The 24,201-nt window shown below is 36.6% G+C and overlaps 1 protein-coding gene across 8 annotated transcripts in view; it reads right to left on the bottom strand.

The window, feature by feature from the left end:
• The window catches only part of Ralgapa2 (Ral GTPase activating protein catalytic subunit alpha 2), a 310,144-nt gene that overhangs the window by 94,900 nt on the left and 191,043 nt on the right, over positions 1-24,201 (bottom strand). For all 8 annotated transcript variants that reach the window (XR_013439515.1, XM_078051331.1, XM_078051332.1 and 5 more), the window contains 3 exons: positions 17,503-17,626; positions 14,809-14,964; positions 8,892-9,050 (listed from right to left, as the gene is read on the bottom strand). Coding sequence is in view for 7 of the 8 variants with exons in the window: in XM_078051331.1 (XP_077907457.1) it covers positions 8,892-9,050; positions 14,809-14,964; positions 17,503-17,626 (439 nt within the window). In the remaining variant the exon portion in view is untranslated. The remainder of the gene's footprint in view (positions 1-8,891; positions 9,051-14,808; positions 14,965-17,502; positions 17,627-24,201) is intronic.

Genomic DNA, 24,201 nt, shown 5'->3' with positions numbered 1-24,201 from the left:
TGCCCTCTCTGTCTTCTCTGCTTAATGCTTACTGGGAGGGCTGGTCTGCCATTAGGCATCAACTTGGTTGTCACTTCCCTAGGGAGCCTCTCCATCCACCAGAATCATTATGTAATATTCTATCTCTAATAATTTTCCTTGCCTGAAGTCATCTCTGTCTTATATCAAAATAGTTACTCCAGCTTTCTTTGATTAGTGTTAGCATGATAAATCTTTCTTTATCCCTTTACTGTTTTAAACTATAACTTGATAGTTAAAGAGGGTTTCTGGTAGACAACATAGTTGGGCTTTTTTATGTTTTAGGTAATTGGTAATCTACCCTGATTTTTTTTTTCTGGTATTTTTAGGTGCTAGAGATTAAACTCAGGGTATGCTCATGCTACACATGTGCTCTAACACTGAGCTACATCTTCAGCCCTCTGTCTTTTAATTAATGTATTTAATCATTGATGGGTAAAGAAATTATTGATATAGTTAGATTAATCTATAGTATGTTTTGGCATTTTAATTTTTGTTTCTTTTTTTTTTTTTGTCTTTTACTCCTTTTCTGTGTTCTCTGGTATTAACTGAGTATTTTTATACAATTCCATTTTTAATTCTCTTATAGCATATCAATTATAATTCATATTTTAAAACTATTTTTGAAGGCTGTTGTAAGTTTGAAAATATTGTTATAACTAACCCAAGTCCACTTTCAAAAACCACTACACTACTCAAAGGCAGTGGAATTACCATTCCCAATTCCTCATTATCATCCTTGTAATATTGTTGTCATTCGTTATCTAACTCTAATCATTGAACACTTGCTGACTTGACATGTTTCCTATGACTGGCCACAGTAATATCTTTCTTCAGACTTTTAAGGCTCATATCCACTTGAGTGAGATTTTGCCCTTGGAACACACTATTATCTATCAGACTAATTAAGAATAAGAAAAATAATAAACTTCATTTATTTCTTCTCTAAATCTCATCCTTTCTTCATGCAAATGTGTTTCTTCTTTTTGATAAATTTAACATTAATTGCAAGGTCGAATGAACACAAACTCCCTCAAATTTTGATTATTTGAAAAAGTCTCTTTTAGTTTTGAATGATAATTGCACTAAATACAGAATTCTAGAGTAGTGGTTTCTTTTCTTCTGATACTTTATATATACATCATTCTACTTTTCTCCTTGTTTACATGGCTTCTGAGGAGAAATCCTATGTGATTCTTATCATTGCTCCTCTGTAGTAGTTTACTTTCGCTTCTTTCAAGATTTTTCTTTGTCCCCCCTGCTACTTAGTAAATGATGTGCCCAGGTGTAGATATTTTGGTATTTATCCTCCTTGTTGCTCCAGGTTTTTCTTGGATCTACGTTTTGGTTTCTGCTATTAATTTTGAATATTTCTCTGACATTATAATGTCAAACATTTCTTCAAGTTTTCTTATTTCTCCTTCTTGTATTCCCAATATGTATAGATTATACTTTTTTCCCCCAATTGTCCCACATCTCACAGGTCTCCAATGCTTTTTCCCCCCAATTTTTCCTCTGCATTTCAGTTGCAAGGTTTCTATCGATACATCTTCAAACTCACAGTTCCTTCCCTCAGCCACATTAGCTAAGCCTGATAAATGCCTTCTTTATTCCTGTCATACAGTCTTTTGAAGCATTCCTTTTAATTATTTCTTAGTTTCCACATCTGCTTACATTAGTCACTTTTTCATTAGTGTTCTTGGCATATTAATCATGACTATTTTAAATTCTTGGTCTGATAATTCTAAAATCTTTGCTATGTCTGAGTCTGGCTCTCATGCTTGTTCTTTCTTCAAATTGTGGTTTTTGTCTTTTAGTATGCCTTGTAGTTTTTTGGTGAAAGCTAGATATGATATATCAGGAAAGAGGACCTGAAGTAAACTGGGCTTTAATAGATTTTACATTTCTCTGGCTAGCACTTAGGCTGTCCTTACTGTTTTCCATAGTTGTTGATATAGGTGTCAGAAGCTAAAATTTGTTTGAATGTCCTTGCTTTTTTTTTTTTTCCGTCTTACCCCTACATCAACAGGACTTTTGCATAATACACATCTGAAAGACGTGGAAGAAGAGGTGCATTCTAGAATCTAGGATTAGATCTTGGTCTTTTAGTGAGTCTGTATCCCTTGGCCATGACCATCACAAGTACTTCTCAGTTGATTTTTTTTTTTTTTTTTTTGGTGGCCCTCACTTAGGTGAGATAGGAAGTCTAGTGTGAGCTAGAGTTGAGTGTTTCCCTTCCTCCAGGTCAGACAGGCTCTGTGAAAACAGTTTCTCTTGAGAGCAGGCTTCATTAAGAAGAAAAAAAAAATGCTTTGGAAAACAGCTGTTCTTCTCCCCTCCTCTGTCAAAGCATGAGGAATTTTTTTTTTCTCTCTGTAGCCTTTATTGTGACAATCTATAGGGCTCCTAGAAGGAGTGTCCCTCACTCACTTGACTTGTCCATACCAAAAACCTAAGGCGATTGGTCAATTATAGTTGAACTTTTCCTATCTTGCTATTGATTCTCCAGGGGTTTCTGCTCCTAGACTTCTGTTCTAGAAAGCTGTGATTCTCTGTATCTACATGTCTGTCATTCCAATTTGGGGTTAAGGGTTTTCCCTAAACTTCAATTCCAGGGTGAATCCAACAAGAGTTGTTGACTTTCATTTTGTTGTTTTCTTGTTGCGAGGATGGGAGTGATGCCTGGTAAGGTCTTTCAGGTGGGACTGGAAATTGGAAAGCCCCTATCTGAACTAAAGTAGCCTTTTCCTTCCTATCCTCATCTTGTAACAAATCTGGGGGAAAAGTGGACATCAAAATGGCTTTGCCCAGTCTTTGTAGTTTTTAAAAATCTTGTGTTTTATGTGGAATTATTTCCTCACACCCACCAAAAAGAAGAGCCATGGAAGCAGAAGCCTGCTCAGTACCTATATCACCTTTTCACCTCTGCCTTTCAGTCATCTCCATGAAGCAAAAGATAGTCACAACAGATCTCATTCTATAAACATGAGAAGAGACAACAGATTTGTTAATATCCAGTAGTCAAACTCTTGGGAAGCAGGCAAGCTAGAGCAATTGTGGCTGCTTCATGCTAGACTCTGTGTCAAGGACAAGAATCCAAACTTTAATAAGGGAAATGGCCCTTAAGTAAGTAGTTGAACCAGAAACTGTCCAATAAGAATAGTTTTACAAAGACTGGGCAAGGCCATTTTGATATTACTGCCTATAGCACAGAGGAAGCAATCAGACCAGAAGAAACTCAAATGGGAGCACAGAAGGATGATATTGTTCATTCTACTAAGGAAGACTAATAATGAGTTCTCTCATCTTGTAACAAATCTGGGGGAAAAGGGGCCATCTTAATTACAAAGAGGAAAGTCAAGGAGCCACATGTGGTCTAAAATTGCTTAGTATTGTCAAATCCAGTTAACAATGATAACTAAAAACAAACAAAAAAATAATATAAGAAAGGAGAACATTTTCCTCCTTCTACCTGTAGTAACATCATGCTTTACAAAGTTTATTTAAATTAAGTTCTTAAATAAGTGCTCCTTTGCTATGGCTTCAATAAAAGCAGTCCAGTAATTGGTGAGGGAGAGCTTTGATCAAAGTGTTCATGAAGAACAAAAAACAGTAAAAAACTTAACAACAACAAATCAGTAAATTTCAGAAAGTACATCCTTGAGGACGAATTCTCTAATTCCAGGGCAGCAGGTCTAGCTTCCTTTTCACAATGGAATTCTATATGCTCCTAACACTCCAGTTGAACAGCCTGCTGCCTGTGCATCTGTGAGTGGGAACTGCATGAGAAGGGGTCTGAAGAATTTGTAGATGCCAAAATCCACGTAAGAAACAGGAGAATGATACCAACTTTTGAGGAAAACCAATTGAGAAGGAATTCTCAAAAGCTGAATTATTGTGAAAGATAAAACAGGAGCTAAGAGGTAATTACTAACAAGCAATAGATTTTCTTCCATCTATATTGAGGCTTATCATATAAATAAGTGTTCCTTATTACTCTTTGGCAACTGCTTATGGGTGATTCAGTCATTTAAAAACTCTACAAAAGGGATTATAAAAATCCCTGGCAACCAGAGAATTCCTCTAACTAGAAGTGGTGATAAATTATAGAGATATTTGATTTTAATATAACATCTGCAAATGACAGATGCATTTTCACATAGTTTCCAGTGCCATTCCTTTACTAAAAATAATGCTAATAACAATAATAATAAATTATGAAAATAGAACATACCATAAAAATTCATTTTAGTTGTTCAGTAAATTCTAGTTGTCTAGTATTTTCAATTATCTTTTCTAAATACATGTTTCTTTGTATACTCAAAAGCTGACTGACTTCTCTTAGAATTCCCCAGAGTATTTTAAAGTTCATTTTTTAATTCAAAAAAGTTATTTGGTTGGGATTGGGATAGATATTTAAGAAAATGAAATTAAATTTGAAATTAAAAAAAAAACAAAATTTAATTTGAAATTAAAAAAAAAAAAAAGAAACTTACATGTGTTGCAAAGTCACATACTCTCCCTATATAATGAGGCTACACGAGTAACCTAAAAATAGTTCCTTTCAAACACAAGTACCAACACTAGGCTCCTCTTGACCTCATACATGCAAGTAGTCTTGAGACTTCTGGCACATTAGCCTTCTGCCAGCATCTCTGGGTGTGTGCTCCAGGAAAAGGTCCTGGACTGTGTCATCCTAAAGAGGGATACATGTCCAGGGCCACTATGTATCTGTACATGTGCGTACACATACAAATATTGCCAAAGCTGCAAGAGGGTCAGATATCATTTGGATAGAACCCTATTAACAGTCACAGCAGTTTAAGAAAAGTTCTGGGCATCTAGGACAAGAGAACTCAATCAGCTTTTTAATCCCTGAAGTGACGGTAGAGAGGCCTTAATCCCCATCCTGAATTTTACAGTTGAGAAAACAAAGGTCCAGAGAAATTCAGAGACCTGCCCAAGACACCCACCCCCTAGCAGCCACCTTGGAATTGAATTGTTGAGGTCTCATCTTCTATTATCCTTTCCTTCTTATATTCTCAGAAATGATTGAATCATCTTTATTTTTTTCTCCCATGCCACATCTACCAAGGTGAGTAAGTAGAGTGTGGAGGACATCAATTCATTTTTCATTTATAAAAGTGACACTCTGGTTGAGGTGATAAGGAGGACTCTTTTCCAAAATTTCCTTTTGTCTTATTCCTAGCCAAGGCTACTTGAGAATATCTTTCCTTTGGTCAGATGGTTACCAGTCAGTCATTAATGTGCGCAGAGATGAACATGACCCCAAATACCACAACTCTCACAAATTCATAAAGGCAAACACTATATAAACACCAATATCGCCTTCTAGACATTGAAAGATAGGGAAAGCAATATGGGTACTCACTGTAGTGAGGGGGCTTTGTGAATTATTTTCCTAAAAAATGAATGGGACACTTTCGCAAACCCCTTAAAGTCACTTACTTTCTGCCACACATGCCAGCCTTCCCTGGATAGCTGACTTGGTAATACAAGTAGGGAAAAACCCCCCTAAGTCTGACAATAATGGATTTTGACCAAAGGACAACTGTGTCAATATTTATAGAGACAGATTTACTTTGAAAATGATTTAACAATGAAATGATGCTTCAAAGCATACTGCTTAAAAAAAAAATTAAAAAAAAAAGGAGTTCAATACAATGCTCAAAAAGTAAGCAGGCCCCTTCAGCCATGAGGGGTTTATGTACTCCCACAAGCACACTCACAATTCAACATAACATTTCACAAATGCTGTATATTATTAAGAGGCCAATTCTGCCAGGCACATAATTTGTATATTTAAGGGAGGTGTATGGAATGAAAAAAGCAAAATATGTTGAATTTCAAAGGACTTGGAAGCAATGCTGCCTGTGAGCTTGTATTACAAATAGCCCTACATTATTATATACGCTATTAATGAGACTGAATGAAAGTACAATTTGAATATGCATGACTCTATCCAATAAGCAGGACTTTTGTGTACTGATGAGGTTCCCCCCCCCTCCTAAAAAAGGATTAAAATCATTCTGAGAGAAGTATGGTTGACCAGAGATCAGTAAAATAAATATATTTAGACCACCGGATCATACTGTCTTCAGATGAAATACACAGGTGCTATAAGAAAGCCTTTGACTCCTCCTACTATTTCTGAAACTTACATATAGGCTGTCTTCCTAAAAGAAATATTCCTCAACTTCAACCAGCTGCATCATTACAATCTCTAGACAAAAATAATGATTTTGGTGGAGACATGTAAAAGTAGGCGAGGTTAAATAAACCTTTTGAGTACAAAGCCTTCACTTCTATAGTACAGAGCACTAGTTAAAAGACTGGGGAATGGGTAAATTATTGCACCAAATGGCTGAGAATTAATCTCTGCTGACTAGCTGTAATCTAACGAGGCGGCTGTGTCCCAGGGAGCCCGCAGCATGTCCCTGGCGGTATGTGCAGTGTGCAGAGTCTGCGTGGCACCCTTTGTCCTCGCTCACAGGCGGCCTTTCCCCTCATTGTCCATAATATCCTCATGCATCTGGGACGCGTGGAATGCATTCATACTAACAGACTTACCATTGTTTTCTCTTAGAAGCTTTGTTGAGCAAAGACTGCATCACGGTTACTGATAATTATATTGCTTAATTAATCAAGACAAAAAAAATTTGCAAATCATTGCCTGGTTGCCAAGCAGGGAGATAAAAAATGACAACAATACAAGCTGAAGCAATATAACAAAAGTAACAGCTATCTGATCAGAAATTCTTATATAATGAAGCTATTAATGCTAAATCGGTTAATGTTAACATTGCTCCAGGTGTCTCTACTTAGATGCAAACAAAAAGGCTAACATTATGGATATAAAAGGCCAAATGTTGCCATGGATTCTGTAACCTGATAGAGAGGACAGCCTTTTCATTTGATTAGGGAATGCAATTTAAATACCAGGGACTGAAGCCAAACAAACAGACTTTCCCTCCGAAAGCCTCTTGCATTCACCCTGGGGTCAGTGGTTGGTGAACAAAAGGTCAGCCACACTTGCCCTGGAAATGTCTGGATTAATTTTATTACATTGTAATGGTTTGTACTTTAAATGTAGGGATAACACTAAATTTCCAGTTGCCCATTATTCTCTTCTTCCCTTTAGGCTTTTTGAATTAAAATACTAAGAAAGCAATTTGCTCAATTCATCCTTGTCAGAATTTATGACCAAATTTATAAAATTTACACACATTTTGTAGGAAATTTTAAAAGGTATGTTAAAGATTGCTTTTATGCATTTTATACTACTTTTTAAAAAATCACCTTGACACTATTAAGAAAATTGAAATGCCTTTTGTGTTATTTATTTCAAAAACAAAGACAACATTTTAAGGACATTAAATGACATTTCTAGATGGCATATTGAAAAATGAATTAATAAAGCCAGTTAATCCAAATTAAATATTAAAGAAACATATTTTCTAGTTTGGAAAGCTACAAAATACTAAATTTATTGGTTCTGTAATATTAAAATTTTCACTTTAATTCTTAAAGTAGTGCTCTTTGTGAACAAATAAAAATGTGAGTACCATGCCATTTCCTTATAGTATGACTGAAAACATACACAAACTTCATATCTCTCAAGTAAAGATAATACAAATATTCAATGTAAAATTTTGGCACCTTTATTCCATAAATAAAAAAGAGTTCTCCTTATATTAGGCTGTGAATCAGCCACAGTGGGACTTTCCTGGTGGGAACTGACCCACATTTACCTAGTTTGAGAATTAATCTACGTGTTAAACTTGGAATTCATTATTGATTTTATTCCTGTGAGAGTAACAAAAAATACCAATAGAAATGATAATGATATAACAATTACAACAACAGCTAACAAAGTAGCTTTTTCTCTGGACCAGGTACAGTTTGAAGCACTTTTTCCTTATTAGCTTATTTAACCCTTACAAATGTAACAATTTAGATTTGAAATCAATTTGAACAATAAATTTCAGTGATTTATTATTTTGAATATTAAAAATAGAGAGCTTTTGGAATGGTAAGTTTGATCTCCTTTAAGAGAACAATTTAGAATGAAAATAAAAATTATATTTAATATCAAATTGAAAAATAGAGGTCATTTTTCTTAAGGAGTGGGTTTAATATGCTAAATGTTTAATTTAAAAAATTTTAAAAACATCTTAATAATTACAAAACCAAAATAAATCACTGTATAAAGCACTGTTAAAATACCACTAAAGGCATGATAAGGATGAAAACTGCAGCCAATTTAGTACATGGGATCCAGACCATTGGATTGTTCTAGCCATTCTGGTGATCAATAGCAACAGACATGGCTGAATTGATTCTGTGATAAGGTGCTTCGATTGTTAATACCCATCACATGGGCTGTGCTGTAGAGGCTCAGTCTCTTTGCAGACATGGCTGCTATCCTTCAGGATTGACCTCTCTTAGCACAGTCTAGGTTCTTCAGACAAAGTTGGATTCTATACCCAAATTATCCCTAAAATGCTAGTTGTGAAAATGAGCTTTCTTCAACTGTTATTATTAATCAATGTGTCCAAAATTTAAAATTATAATCTTTTAAATTACAAAATTTTCAAAACAAGATATTTTTTAAAAAATCATAAATTTCTTGATTTTTCCGAGGCCTAGTAATACAATATGGAATTTTGTGCTTATAATGAAAGATACTTTGCAAATCCCAATTCATATTAAATTCTTATATGGCACATATAATTTGGAGATATGTAAAAAATCTAGCAGTTGGGAAAAAAGTCCCCTTTAACATTATCATATGTTTTGAGACAGTGAATTATATGGTAAATGGTCTGGGCAACAACGTGGAGAAAACATACCTCGGGTTTCTTCGTTATGGCTATAAAGAACATGTGATTCTTCATTGGGTAAATAATGATTGAAACATCTCCAAAGGCGGTTGGGATAATACCCCTGCGGTAGTCCCTGGAGTGTTCAGACCAGACAATGTGGACCTCGTCATTCCCCAAGTGACGGAGCTGCAACAGCAAATTGGCTCTTTATTAATCAAGGTGATAACAGCAGTTTATGAGGGGTCATGGTTTACAAATTGAATTATAAAACACAGAAGCAAAAACTTTTACTACCTAAAAGGCTACAACACTGAAGTCTTCTATGAGGATTTTAAAAAGCACAATTCTGTGAAAATACCACTTACCTTCTATGAAACACATATGGTACTAAGAATCACATCCAAGCACTGAGGATGTGTTGTGGGCCGGATGGGCCCAAGACCTTTTCAAGGATTTTTTAAATGGAATTGTACCTCTGCATTGAAGCCATATGCTTTATATGGCTGAGTATGTTTCAAAAACAATTAATTAATACAAGTTTTTTAATCCATATTACATTAGCCTCTTAATGGTTATTAACAAAATAAGAATATAAACATATGAGAATATAAGGCATTATAACACAATTGTTAAAAAACATAAAAGAAACTAGTCTTGTGACAAATCTTTAAGAAAAAGAACATATAAAATTATCTTTGTTTAGGAAACTAATAAATGTTAATTAAATTTCATAGGAACACTAGAACCTAGCATTGAAAAAGCTCCTTACCATACAGACAGTGTGTTTAATCTTCCCACTAACTCTCTCAGGTATACTACACCATCTTTATCTCCTCTTACCAGGAGGAACCATATGCTCAATAAGTCAAAGGTTGTGCCTACTCAAGGTTGCGTGAACAATACATGTGGAGTGGGCCTGGCAATGTTGGCTGGAGCTTCTGGTTCAGAGTATTTGTTCTGTTCCCTGGATATCTAAGTCTACACCAAAAGCTGCTTTGTTGCCATCACTCAAGCAGTTTTGCCCTCTTGTTTTATCATCTCATACATAAAGGGTCTGTAAAGTCCCCAAACAAATCACAGTCTCCTAGTCACTTTGAAGAGGCCTTAGCAGATAGGTCCAGGAAAGGACCCTCTGAGAGTTTTTCCAGGGTCCAACTCTTGTTAAATCCCAGAATACTCTTGATAAATCTCCTGAGTGATAATCACACTCTACCAAGCTGGAGAACACTGCATATGACATCAGTTGAGAAGCCTGAAAGCATGACTTAAAAAAAAACAAACAAACAAACAAAAAAAAAACCTAGGTTATAAAGATAAAAATGTTGGCCCAAACTGAATTCTAAAACTGAAGGCTGACTGGTGAAAGTCCTTTTGACACCCACTATGATGGTGAGGTTTCTGTTTCTGACTTGCAGCAGCAGAAGGATATTACCTATCAACACGAACAAGCATTTTTTTAGTTTATTTTCTTATCTAATAGTGGAACATCAAAAGTGACCAAATAGAGATATTGTGTTTCAGTCTTGTCACAGACAAAAAAAAAAAAAAAAAAAAAAAAAAAGGACACTCTGGAATACTATGTATTTAAAACATGTTAGAATAAATACTATTTTCTTTACAGACTATTTGGCCACAAAGGGAAAATCCAAGGTGACTCTAACATGGCTTCTATTCTATTTATAAGGTTACAAAGGGAAGTTGTTTGCTATAATGTTTGCTTATTCTTCACTCTCTCATACTTCTGGGAATGACTGTACAAGTCAGTTACTTAAAAAATATCTGCATCTGTCCCTTCATACCTACACTGAGGGTGCACGATTCAATTGTGTCTGAGGATGGGCTCTAGGACAAGTGCAATTGCAGGAGTTGAACACTTGATGTAGTTGATGACTTTTTAAATTCAAAATTACAGTATATCTTTTTCTTCTTTCCCCACTCTCCCACAGCCCCCTCACAAATATTATAGCTAAAATAAGAGCAGGCAAAAGGCATAGCCAGCCCATTACACAAATAGTTTAAAAAACAAAAAACAAACAAAAAGACAACACTGGATTCTCATAATAGCCCTGGTAACCCTGGACATCTCACTTCATTCCCATCATTATTTCATTTCATTGTTTTATAGTGAATGGAGATCAAACCCAGGTCCTCACATTTGCTAGGCAAGTGCTGTTCCCCTGAGCTACATCCAAGCTCTACTTCCATCTTAGATACTATACCTTCGCCTTCTTTCTCCTTCTTAATAAACTATGTGAGGACCTTACAACAGACTCCTACAACTAATTCTTTTTAGAGTAAAAACAGCAGCCAACACTGTCAACAACATAAGCAAGATAGGCAGGTTTCCACATTTCAAGAGAAATGTGCATAGTATCTAACTGAAACTCTGACAAGAATTTGGAGCATTAGAAGTTAATCTTGAGAAATGGGGTTGTTCTGGAGCTCAGAACTGCAGCCCTCATCCTGAAAAGACGGTGACATTGGGACCCATTGGTATAACAATGGCACAAACATCTGAATGGGAACAGCTCACCTACCCAAAACTTGGGATGTTACTCTGGATGCCAGCATCTAATACCTGTGTAGCTTTTTGATCCACTGTAACTGAAGTGATAACAGTGATTGCTGAAATTTTGCTGTTACTCTCTCCTTTATAAATTGGTTACTCAATCACATAACCCAAGTAAGCCTCTCCTAATTTTATTTGCAACTGTATTCTACAGCCACAACACAGGGGATTAGTATCCCACTAATAGACCCTTCTTTCTAGTGTGGTGATTCTATAATTTAGGAGGAGCTGTTTTTGTGCAATAATAATGTAGTACTTATCATTTCAGTGCTGCTTTCAATGTCATGCACCTCAGACTTCTGGAAGCATTACAATTTAATTAACTAAATCACAAAACTAAAAGCTAAGGCCATGGGACCAATTGGCTGATAAATCTAGAGCATAAAGCAAAATTATACCCTCTTCTGCCTATAACAAGAACACAAGTAGGTAAAACAAATAAAATTAATCTGGACAAAGTGTTCACCATGTCATAACATAACAAAAACCCTAGAAACCTTAAAGTCTTACTCTATTTAAAGGAGATTTTAGTAAGTTACTTTGTGAGTTTTGATTAGGGGCCCTCCAATTAGAAACCCACCTGCCATTCGGCTCAGGGCACACAAGTCAAGTTGATCTGATGTGTGTGTGATTCAGGGGGAGACTGATGAGTCTCCTACTGGCATGGAGCTGGCATTCACACTGGCCCTTGCTTCCACTGCACAACAGACTGCAGAAGGCCCTGATGTTCATTGGGCTTACAACAAATGCCCACTTCTTCAGTCTCAAGAAATCAAGCCCATGTGCTGCCACTTCTTGTCTTGATAGAGTTCTAAAGTCCCTCCACCAGAGCCATTGTGCGTGCTGCTGCCAGGCTGCACGCCACTGGTGACACTGGTCATGGTCCACACCTAATAGGCTGACCTCCTTTCCCTACTAATTGCATTACATCGCCAGCTGGCTCCAGAAGGAGTCGTCTGTTTGATTGAAGAATTCCTGCTCCTCAGTGGGCCCGGCTGCTACTTTTACTAAGTAACAGTCAGGCCTGACATCCCCATTGTTCAGCTGACAGTGTGCCCATCCTAAAATCTAAGTTTTATTTGTAAATTAACCAAGAAACTTCCTGCCAGAACAGCACTGCCTGGAGACTGATAATGTGGGCCTTTCATCCCTTTTCACTCGTACTGTATCACTGCCAATTTGTTTTTTATGTGGCTGGCCAGCCTGAGGCTATAAAAGCCTTGTAAGACATAAGTGCAATTATAGTCCTGGAGTCAAATGAATTGGACAAATCCAATAGCACAGCTCTGTCCCCACTCTGCAAACCCCTACAGCAGTTAGATTAGCTGTGAAAAATCTAATCTAGCTAGAGCTAACAAATATCTGCAGTGAAGGATCAAGAGTTCAGTATGGGGTTGCAACCGGATTGCAGAATTGAAAAAGTCCCCCCATGACAGGGGCAGAAGAGAGCATGAATCACTTTAGAATTTTGCAGCTCATTTTTAAGCTGTTAGGAACAATTTAGTTAGAATAAGACAAGAAACTGTGGGCCTTTGTTACTATGATTTTTAGTCTAGCTGTGAGACATCCTGTTATAGAGAGTTTATTGCTAATGATGCTAAACCTTAGAGCTGCAAAAGGTATCAGCTGAATTTTGATTATTATAGTAGGGAATCTTTCAACCAGGCCAAGACTTGGAACATTATTTATAGCATGACTTTTTGGTCAAGAAAACAGTATGTCTTTTCTCATAAAAACAAAACAAAACCATGCCTCTTTACTTAAAGAAATACCTTTAAAATATTTTGTTATCTTTTAACAAAATAGCTTTCTACCATAAGAAAATTAATAGAATATGGTGACATTTTTATTTGCAGAGTAGCATAAATTTACAAAGTACTTCAACTTAAAAACAAACAAACATGGTCATGCCTTCAGGACTCAGTAAGCTGCACTAGACTTTGAGATACCAGAGAGGTCCCAGGCGATGAAGTCCCACTAGGGGAAGCCATCAGAACCTAAGACTTGGAGGTAGTTCCTAGTTCCTCCAATGCCTGTGGGAAACAGCATGTGGCCCACACCTTTTGCTGTGGGGCTCTCATTTTCTGAAAGACACTATACCATGTGGGACTGAGGGATGAAAGACTGATAAGTTTCTCAATGCAAATCAGGCTTTACACACATCTGAGATACTTGATCACTATGAAAGTTTTCTGTGATTGAGCCGTGACTTGAGTTTTGATAGCCCACATGCACTGCTTCATGTATACCAGGTACATAGTCCAGATGTCTATATTGTAAGTTTGTATTCAAAAATATATGAGAAATAAAATATAAAAGGTACAGTAGGACCTATCAGCTATTGCTCATCTGACTAATGGGGGAGGGGAAACAATCAGTTAAACCAATGGGCAAAGCCAAGGGCTGATGGTCATAGAGATCTTACCACATACCATGCTGAATTTTACAGAGCATCCTCTCATTCACTTTGCTCAACTACCCTGGGACATAGGCTCTGCTTTAAATCTTATTTAATAGATGAAAAACAGGCACAGGTGGATAAAATAACTCAACACATACTTGAGCTCAGGTCCACCTGTCTGCAGAGTCTGGCTCTAACCCCATCCTTAGACTCTCCATTTGTCAGTCTTAGCACCTAAGGTGCTATACTTAGTTCCTCGCATCAGAACAGATGAGTACAAATCACAGCTGTTCTGGGATGTTTCTCTCATCTGGAAACTTACAGGAGTGGCTTCCTTATCAGACTAAAGTATTTTTTCTATTAAGGTGCTCTTCACTCCTAACACAGGGTCACCTGAGGTGAACAGCCTGGTGGTTGGAAGGTAAAGGACCATGTTTCCCTGGGTGAGTTCACTTGGGGCACCAGGTTTCCTTTGAATTACTGGGAAAACTGACCATAGGGCCAAAGCTCAAGGAGAATGAAAGGTACCCAATAGCAAAAATGGATGGCTAGGCAGCAGCACATCTGTATTCCTCATTTTGGCAGATGCTACCAACTTACTCTCAGCAAGCCTGTGGTGGTGGCGGGCTTCTTTCCCAGAGTACCATTAATACTTTTGTCACAAAGGCCATTACACATTGCAATCTTTGAGGTAAACTATATTATTTTCTGTCAGGTGATATGAATATGAGAGAAGATCCCAAAATAGCAATATTTTAGACCCTTCCTTTTCCTAATCCTTAATATTGGGTCTTAAGTTTGTGCCAAAATGGATTTTAGATTCACCACAAGTGTAGCCTGGGGAAGAGCAACACTGAAGTTGAGTCCCAAGGAAAGCAGTCTCAGAGCTTCAGGACCTGGTCTTTGTCCCGTCCTAAGAGGGTCTCCCCTATATAACAGAGCAGCTAAGGATGGTCCCCAATGAGGGCCCTTACCTTTTTGGTAAGTGAATCATCTGAGTCTGATGGCATCCGAGTGGAAACATGGAAAATCACTTCCACAGTAGAGGTAGCATAATAAGGGGCCGTCTGACCAGTGCTGCCATTGCGCTGAAGGCCACCCATGAACCCACAGTGGGTGGAGAGATCCACCTAATAAAAATAATATAGAAAGAAAAGACTGAGGGTCAAAAATGAGTTGTGAATGTGAATTTTTAAAAAACAAATGATTTTCACTTCATATATTTTTGAATACAAATTTACAATATAAAACAAAATTAGCCAATGCTAAAATATTAAAGAAACAAAGAACATTAAAATTAAAATTGCTCCATATTCCTACTATCCAAAGAAAACTACTATCAAAGTTCTGGTATATATTTCTCTAACTTTCTGGTACCTATTTTTGGTATATATTTCTCTAAATTTTTCCATATAGGCATACAAATATACACAGGAGTCCCCACTTACCTTTGGGAGCTATGTCCCAAGACCCCTAGTGGATACCTAAAAGTACAAACAGTACCAAACCCTACAATACACTAGTATTTTCCCCTATATATCTTTGATAAAGTCTCATTTGTAAATTAGGCACAGTAGAGATTAACAATAACTAATAAACCAGAATAACCATAGCAATATATTATAACTAAAGGTATGTGCTTTTGGTGTCTCTTTCTCTTTTTCAAAATATTACACCTTCACCTTTTCACTTAAAGAAGCATTTTATGGCTTCTCTCTGGGATATCAGAATGCCAGCACCAAGAACCTTGCACTCTGGGGCCAATACACATACACACAAACACACACAGTTTCTCCACTGATGGATTTGTGGGGCTTTTTGTTTTTTCAAACCAGATGGAACACTCAAAGGAGTGTTTTTCTAAGATGTTGTATCAAGGGGTACAGATATTACTCAATTTAGTAGCTATCACTAAATTGTTTCTCCAAAGGGTTATCACAATTTATACCATTGCCAAAAGTTTATGAGTCATAATTCATTTTAAAGTTATGGTGTGAATGCTCACTTTGTACCTAAATCTAATTTTTTAACTTGTTGGGGGAAGAGGAAACCTCTGGGGGAAAGATATGGTTTTTTAGCTAGGAGGTATAGTCTTGTGTGTGGTTTTACAACACACCATCTTTTATCTTGTCTCATTTTTCTTTCAACACACAGCCCTTTCCCCTGTGTGGAGGGCCCCCGGGGCTCAGGGTCACCAATAATTCTTTCTTTATCATTCTTCTTTATCATTCTTTCAGTAATTTTTCTAAACACACACACAAGAAAGAAATAGAGAAATCTCTTCTGTGCCAAATAACAATCTACATACATTGTGATAATTAATGTTTTGTTTTCTTAGTTGAGAATGTATGATTTAAAAACTATATTAATTAAACAACAAATATATTCTATGACAAATAAGAAGTAACCTTATCAGCAAGAACAACAAAGATTTATTGGAAGTGCAATAGCTCTTAGACTAAAACCTACTTGGCTCTTCAGAAAGCATATGATCCTAACCTTGATGTACTCTTGCCCTGACCCTAGTTCTATAGGAGTCCCCTTGCTAATGCTGAACTCTCAGAGATAAACTGTGCTTATGTACCCAGAGTTTCTCCTTACCACAGATAACTAGGAAACCAAAACAAAAGGAAGAAAATTATTTTAGATATTTTGATTTCCATTTTATCTACCTTGAACTCTTCATATTCTGGGGAAATATTTTCCTTTAGACTTATGTTTCTAGGGGAGAGAGATATGTGTGTGTGTGTGTGTGTGTGTGTGAGAGAGAGAGAGAGAGAGAGAGAGAGAGAGAGAGAGAGAGAGAGAGAGAGAGAGAAGAGAGAGAGAGAGAGAGAGAGAGAGAAAGAGAGAGAGTTTTTTTTAGCTGGCTGCTGTAGTGCATGCCTGTAATCCTTGAGCAGGAGGATCACGAGTTTGAGAAAAGCAGCAGCAACTTAGTGAAGCTCTAAGCAACTTAGCAAGACTCCGTCTCAAAATTAAAAAATTAAAAAGGGCTGGGGATATAGCTCACTGGTAAATAAAGCATCCCTGCGTCCAATCCCCAGTGGCGCCCACCCCCCAATTTTTTAAGAAGAAAAATAAAAAAACCTACAAAATTTTCAGTTATCAATCATCTTGGGGAATTATGTTAGGGAAAAAAGTTGATGGGTAAGCCACCATAGCTATTATATTTTATTTTCATTTCAACTTTTGACTTCATCCAACTCTTCCTTCATCTTTTTACTTGCCAAGTTATTGATTTCTTCTCTAAAAGCTCCATTTCATGGCCCAAACCGTTGTTTCCTTGCCCATATTTGTTTTCTCTTACTATAAACCACCTATAACTGGGTGAGTCCCTCTGACTATTCTGTTCTGATACAAAGCAAATGAAAAAATACAAAGTGGAAAGTTAAGGGGAAACAAAAGTTCATGTATAAAGTACTAAAAGTTCATGTATAAAGCAACTAATAGAAGATGTCAAATTCAATGTTCTCTAGTTCCTGAACTAGAGAACACTTTTTATTCAAATAGAGGTACTGAAGCCAGATTTAAAGTTAGGTAGTCAGTATAGTTGGGCTATATTTGACTATAAAAACACATGCAAAACCATATGTAATTAATATCTAGCTTATATACATTCTTAAATATAGTTAGTCAATAAATACCTATTGAATGAAAGTAATTACCTCCCATCCAAGACCAGCCACAAAATCTTCATATGCTTGGCTTCCTCTTTCATTGGAGAGGATTGAACACTTGTCTTCTTGACCTTCGGCAATGTAAAACACTGCAATTTTGTGTGTCTCACGGCTGTTAAATTTTTAAATTAAAAGGAGTTAGACTTCTCTTGTGTAAAGTTTTATTTTGTTGCCCAAACCAGCATAACTCCCATTATTGAGCTCACATCTATTGAGAACTTCCTAGAGGTCAGTCACTAAGATAGCTTGACACATGATCTCATTTACTCTTTGCAACTAGGGATACTCTTTGCAAAAAGGGCTGGGGATATAGCTCACTGGTAAATAAAGCATCCATTTTATCTACCTTGAACTCTTCATATTCTGGAGAAATATTTTCCTTTAGACTTATGTTTCCAGGGGAGGTGTGTGTGTGTGTGTGTGTGTGTGTGTGTGTGTGTGTGTATTATCATATCACCTGCCTTGCAGAAGTAGTTGGAAGGAGACAAAGGAATTTAAATAAAAAGCATGCAGGGCAATGGGACTATGAACTAGATCAAGGCAGTCTCGTTCCTAGACTATACACTCAGACATTAAATATATTGAACCACAGCATGTTAGAACATACCATTTGGTAAATTCTTTTCATTTTTGTTCAATAATATCATCTTTCAAAGCATTTCAAATAGATATCAATTATGAGTAGATATATGTGCAACCCACAGCATACCCACAGGTAGTCACTTTCTACACCTTGAGTCACTTTCTACACTTGGTAGGTCCTTGATTCTATAAGATATGCCAAGATATGACTTTAGGAGAAGGAGAAACTTCTTCCAAGCAGCACATACTTAGGTATTTTCTTTGTGAAAGAATGTACCACCCCTGTCTGCTGAATTCTGAGGGTATCTGGTAAGGGGAAGAGCTGTCCAAGGAAACCTTTTTGGTTACATAAATCCTTTATCATTTTGCTCCATGATAGATTTTGGAAAGTTTACTGTTAAAGCAAGAGAACATGATATGCATTTTGAAGAAACAATCCCTGCTTTTTCATCTTTTGTACGTGTAGCCTAGGATTTGAACATAGTAGGAGCTCAGCTAAATCTCTGCTAAACTGACCAGATAAATGATGGTATATTTGGATGTCTTTTTTTTTTTTTTTAAGAGAGAGTGAGAGAGGGGAGAGAGAGAGAGAGGGAGAGAGAGAGAGAGAGAGAGAGAGAGAGAGAGAGAGAGAGAGAGAGAGAGAGAGAGAGAGAGAGAATTTTTAATATTTATTTTTTAATTTTTTTTTAGTTCTCGGCAGACACAACATCTTTGTTGGTATGTGGTGCTGAGGATCGAACCCGGGACCCACGCATGCCAGGCGAGCGCGCTACCGCTTGAGCCACATCCCCAGCCCTGTCTTAATAACCACTTTCTATGAATACTGTGGAATAAAGTGCCAGAATAAGTAGACCACTGTCAAGGAATCTGGTGATAAAGAAGAGATGGAAACACTTTTTATTCAAACAGAGATACTGAAGCCAGATTTAAAGTTAGGTAGTTAGTGTAGTTAAGTAAATCAGGTCTAATATCCAGTGAAATCTAAAATGGAGGCCATGAGAATGAATTCGGAAAACTTGAGCAACTCTTGAAATGTTAATGAAGTCCAGGAAACAGCCCCCAACAGATTTGAAGATAGCCCATCCCAAAGAAATGTTAATGAACAGCCCCAGCAGTTTGGAAGACAGCCCATCCCAAAGAAATGTTAATGAACAGCAAACTTGAAGATGCTGCCACAGGAGTCCTTCCTGCCCAGATTACTTCTTTGGCCCACCTGTGTCCCACCCTGGGCCTTCCCACCTACATTCCATCAACTATAAAAAGGGGAAACAACCGCACTTCCACAGATTCCACCTCTTGGGTCCCCTTAAAGTCTTTTCTGCTGTCCTTTAATAAACGTCTATTTTCCACTCTAAACTTGCCTCGGTGTGCTTTTGTGTGCTTTTCTGGCGTTATTCTTCAACATTGGGGAAGCAAGGACTCATCACCGGTCAACAGCGGTAACAGTACCATCCATGACTTTTACTATATTTTCTTTTCTTTTTTTAGTATTAGAATACCACTTCCAGAGCAGTTCTACCCTTCTCCTCACTTTTGCTAATAGTCTGAAAAATCTCATAAGAAAAACTATCAAGTGCCTAAACAATACAGAAATGTTTCTATTATCTAATTGTTTAATATCTCAAAAATCTAATCTAATTAAACATTCATATTGCTAGAATTGTGCTCCATTTTAAAATAAATTTTCTAATATTTCCTTCTGTATGGGTTATTTTTCCACTTCATAAGCATGAGTAATGAAGCTCAACTGAAAAGCTATATAAATAATTAGACATGGAGAGTTTTTTCTTTCTAGTCATTTAGATAACTATTCATTTTGTCCCATAGTTTTCATGTAATAAACATTTAGAGGAAAAATTAGAAAAACTAGAAAAGAAGGAAAAAAGACTTATAATTTGAACATATAAGCAAAGAATATAGCTATTACCATTTTAGAAGGCATTTCTGCACAAAAATATAAAATGTGAGAAACTACTACATTCTGTCTTTTTTTTTCAAGAGGTGATATTTATTTATTTATTTATTTATTTTTTAAGAGAGAGGAGGGAGATAGAATTTTTAATATTTATTTTTTAGTTCTCGGCGGACACAACATCTTTGTTGGTATGTGGTGCTGAGGATTGAACCGGGGCCCCACGCATGCCAGGCGAGCACGCTACCGCTTGAGCCACATCCCCCGCCCTACATTCTGTCTTGTAACTAATTTTTACACTTAAAATATTTATGGACACTTTCAGGACTGGGGTTGTAGCTCAGTGGTAGCTCACTTGCCTTGTATGCCTGAGGCACTGGGTTCAGAATTGAGTACCACATTAAATTAAAAAAGATATTGTATCCATTTACAACTAAAAAAAAATTTAAAAAATACTTATGGACACTTAAAAAATTGTGGTAAGAGATATATAACAAAATTTACTGTTTTAAGTTATTTGTAAGTGTGCCAATTTTAGATCATAGGATTCTACAATAAAGTTATTCATGACTATACAACATTTACAACATTCTATTAATAAACCATAACACAAATCCTCATATATTTTTGTAGTTGTCAATGAACCTTTTTTTTTTTTTTTTAACTTATTTATATGTGGTGCTGAGGATTGAGCCCAATCCCTCACATGTGCAAGGCAAGTGCTCTGCCACTGAGCTGCAGTCCCAGCCCCTAAGGTATTTATATTTTAAAAGATATTTCTGCATTATCTTTAATATGTTCTTGAAATTATTCTTTAATCTTGATGATAGTTTCACAAGATTTTTGTTATGTCCTTAAAATAAATTCATAGAAATAGAATTTCTTGGGGCCTATCCATTGTTAAAGCTTTTGATACATGCTGTCCTGCTGCTACCAGGAAAGCAAAAAATTGCATGAGCACGCCCTGTGGGGTGTGACTTATGATGGAAACAGGTAGCTACAAGAAGGGAGGATTTTTATGGTGGAGAGTGGTTGAGGCTCTAGTACAGACCTTCTGCTCCCAAACAGGAAGCCTGTCCTCATGGAGTAAGGAGCCCCTGAAATTGCCATATTATTTGTTGCCCTGAGTGACAGGGGACACCAATAAAAAGCACCTAGAATATTACTGGCTTATCTCAGATGGCGATGATAATAGATATCTTAACCTTTGACCTAAAGGACTGTCTCAACAAAAGGATAAAAAAATACAGTTACTCAATTTATTTCTATAGCTCTCTCTATATATTTAAAAGTCTTTGACATTTAGTCTTTCACTGTTCTATAGACGCTACATACATAAAACAGCCTCAGGTTTATCTGAAATGTTTCTGCTTATTCTCCTTAAAGTCCAGGCTTTTTCCATTATAGCTGCTCCTGGGTCCTTGAGTCCTAATTAACTCAATGGTAGAGCACAGAGAACTAAGCTGGGATGAGGGTCTGACTGATGTGGGTGTGAGGAAAGGTGACCTTTAGTTGTAAACATTCATCAAATTTCACATCCTCCAAAATGTTAGCACCACAGAGAGCCTGCTAGGATGCAGACACAGTGTCTGGCCTTATTAGAGCCAGGCTTTTGAAATGGTAATTACAACATCAACAGCACTTCATATCCATAAGCTGCACAACCAATGCATGAAGGAACAGGTAATTCAGGAACACACAAACATAAAATCAACAATTTCCCCTTCCTCATTAGAATGCATTTTTCTTTCTTATTAGGAAGAGACCAGAATAGCTATTTCCTTGTGCTGTCACGTTAAACAGCCAAACAAAGAAAAACATGATTTTAACATCCACCTCATCAGATGGTGGCAAGAAGACATTCGTAGTTAAAAAGAAGGCCCACTGTGATTTGTATGTATGTTTATCATACTATTAGATGTAACTATCTTTATTGTTAACTTCATAGTATTATAGACCACAGTAGCACGACAGATTCTCCCTTTCCTAAAAACATGTTAAGAAGAATCTAAGCCTTGAAAATAGAAATCATTAATATCAGAAATAGAAATTTCCTGAAAGTTGAGGGACAGAGTATGTTCTCGCCTACAACCTGACCAACTTAGAGGACAGTCTAGATTTCTTATAGCTACAGAATCTCAGAATTAGTTACAGTTTTTAAAAAAAGAACTTTGAAAATACACTTTACCTTAAAATAAGTTGATACACATTTAGATGTCAAGAAGACACTAAATCCAGGAGTTGGGGTTTTAAATGAAGGTTAATCAAGGGGCAGAGAATTGCCAATCAGCTATCCAAAGCCATATTTTACTGCAACAGCACCCCAGGGAGCTAATTCAATTGTACCTCATGCAACTAAAGTTCATTAACACTCCACAAATTGGCCACAATTACAAGATACCAATGTATTCACTTAATACTAAGGAGCAGGGAGTAATTCAGCATATACTTATAAAGCTGAGATTGGGATACTTCAGTATTTAATATTTAAGTATTTAATACTGAAGCACAAGAGGAAGAAGGAAGTAAATCCCTGAGTCCTTCAGAAGAAACCCCTCAAGGAATTTCCAGAGAACTTGATCTGTGTTCCTCTAGAGAGAAAATAACAACAAGAAGCAGAAAAATGAATCCAATAAAGAGCTATCTGAAGAATAATGCTTCAGATTCTTCATCTCTAATGAGTTTTTAAAAATTCTTTTTTTTTAAAAATTTTTTTAGAGAGAGTGAGAGAGGAGAGAGAGAGAGAGAGAGAGAGAGAGAGAGAGAGAGAAAGAGAGAGAGAGAGAGAGAGAGAGAGAATTTTTTAATATTTATTTTTTAGTTCTCGGCGGACACAACATCTTTGTTGGTATGTGGTGCTGAGGATTGAACCCGGGCCGCACGCATGCCACGCAAGCGCGCTACCGCTTGAGCCACATCCCCAGCCCTTAAAAATTCTTTAAGCTCAAAATTTTCACTATAGATTTTACTTAATAAATAAGGAAAGAAAGACATTTACAATGACAATGAGCTAATGCCTTCAGGCCTGAGTAAGGTTCCTTTCCCCAGGTACAACTATAAATGAATCATTTAATCCTATATATTTCTTTTCTTTTTAATTCTGTATATTCCATAATACTAAAATATTTATCACTCTCCAGAGAGTGTGGTAAAGCCACCTAGAAGAAAAGGCTCTCATATTGCCTCAGATCAGCTATCCTGGCATGTCTGAGACTCAGAAAACATACATGAAACAGTTCATTCCTCAATGTGTAGGTTATAAGAAGTCCTGAGTAATGAAGGCAATGTGGAAAGGTAGAATAATGGAGAAAAGAAAAAGAAAACCAATACCCTCTAATTCCCATACAGACTCGAATCTTAATTCTAGATGTTTCTGAAGGAGAGAAAGGACACATAGCTGAAGGAGAGAAAGGACACATAGCTATAAGTAAGCTTAATATGATTTGATCTTCTTGGTCCTCAGTGACATAAAAATGGACCTTTTAAAATTAATTCAATGAAAATACTTTAATTCAAGTATTTAAGAGAAAATTAAAACTGGAATTCACTACTTCTTACATTTATACCTAGTTTAAGAATTCAAGCAGGGCACAGTGGTGCATGCCTGTAATTCCAGCAGCTCAAGATGCTGAGGCAGGAGGATCACCAGCTTCAGCAAAAGCGAATGCTAAATAACTTAGTTAGACCCTGTCTCTAAATAAAATACAAAATAAGTCTGGGGATATGGCTCAGTGGTCAAGTGCCCCTGAATTTAATCCCTAATACCAAAAAAAAAAAAAAAAATTTCAAACCACAAGAATCACAATTGTGAACCTAATAGGCCAATCATAGTGACATGAACCAAGAACATGTATGAAAATAAAATTTAATTATGTGTCACTTTGAGTTCGAACAGAACTCTAAAATAAACTATAAAAATCATAAGAATGCCATCTAAACACAGGGTGGTGAAAATATTTGTTTAGCAGGTCATAACTCTTCCCTGTAAGTACCAGGCAAGAGAATCAAGTGCCTTAAAGTGGAAGCATCATAGAGAGTGAATGAATGATTAAGTGAATAAAATAAAAGCTTTGCTTTTTTTCCCAAATGCCAGGATAGAACCCATAATGATAGAGCCAGCCTTTGTCATTTATTTTCCTTCTTGCTTCTTAAGCATCCTTTGAAAACATTAAGCTCAAATATATTTACAA

This window comes from Ictidomys tridecemlineatus, chromosome 5, assembly GCF_052094955.1.
Source record: "Ictidomys tridecemlineatus isolate mIctTri1 chromosome 5, mIctTri1.hap1, whole genome shotgun sequence".
Classification (NCBI taxonomy): Eukaryota; Metazoa; Chordata; class Mammalia; order Rodentia; family Sciuridae; genus Ictidomys; species Ictidomys tridecemlineatus.
The sequence above is the reverse complement of the archived record's forward strand: the minus strand, read 5'-3'. Positions and strand labels throughout refer to the sequence as shown.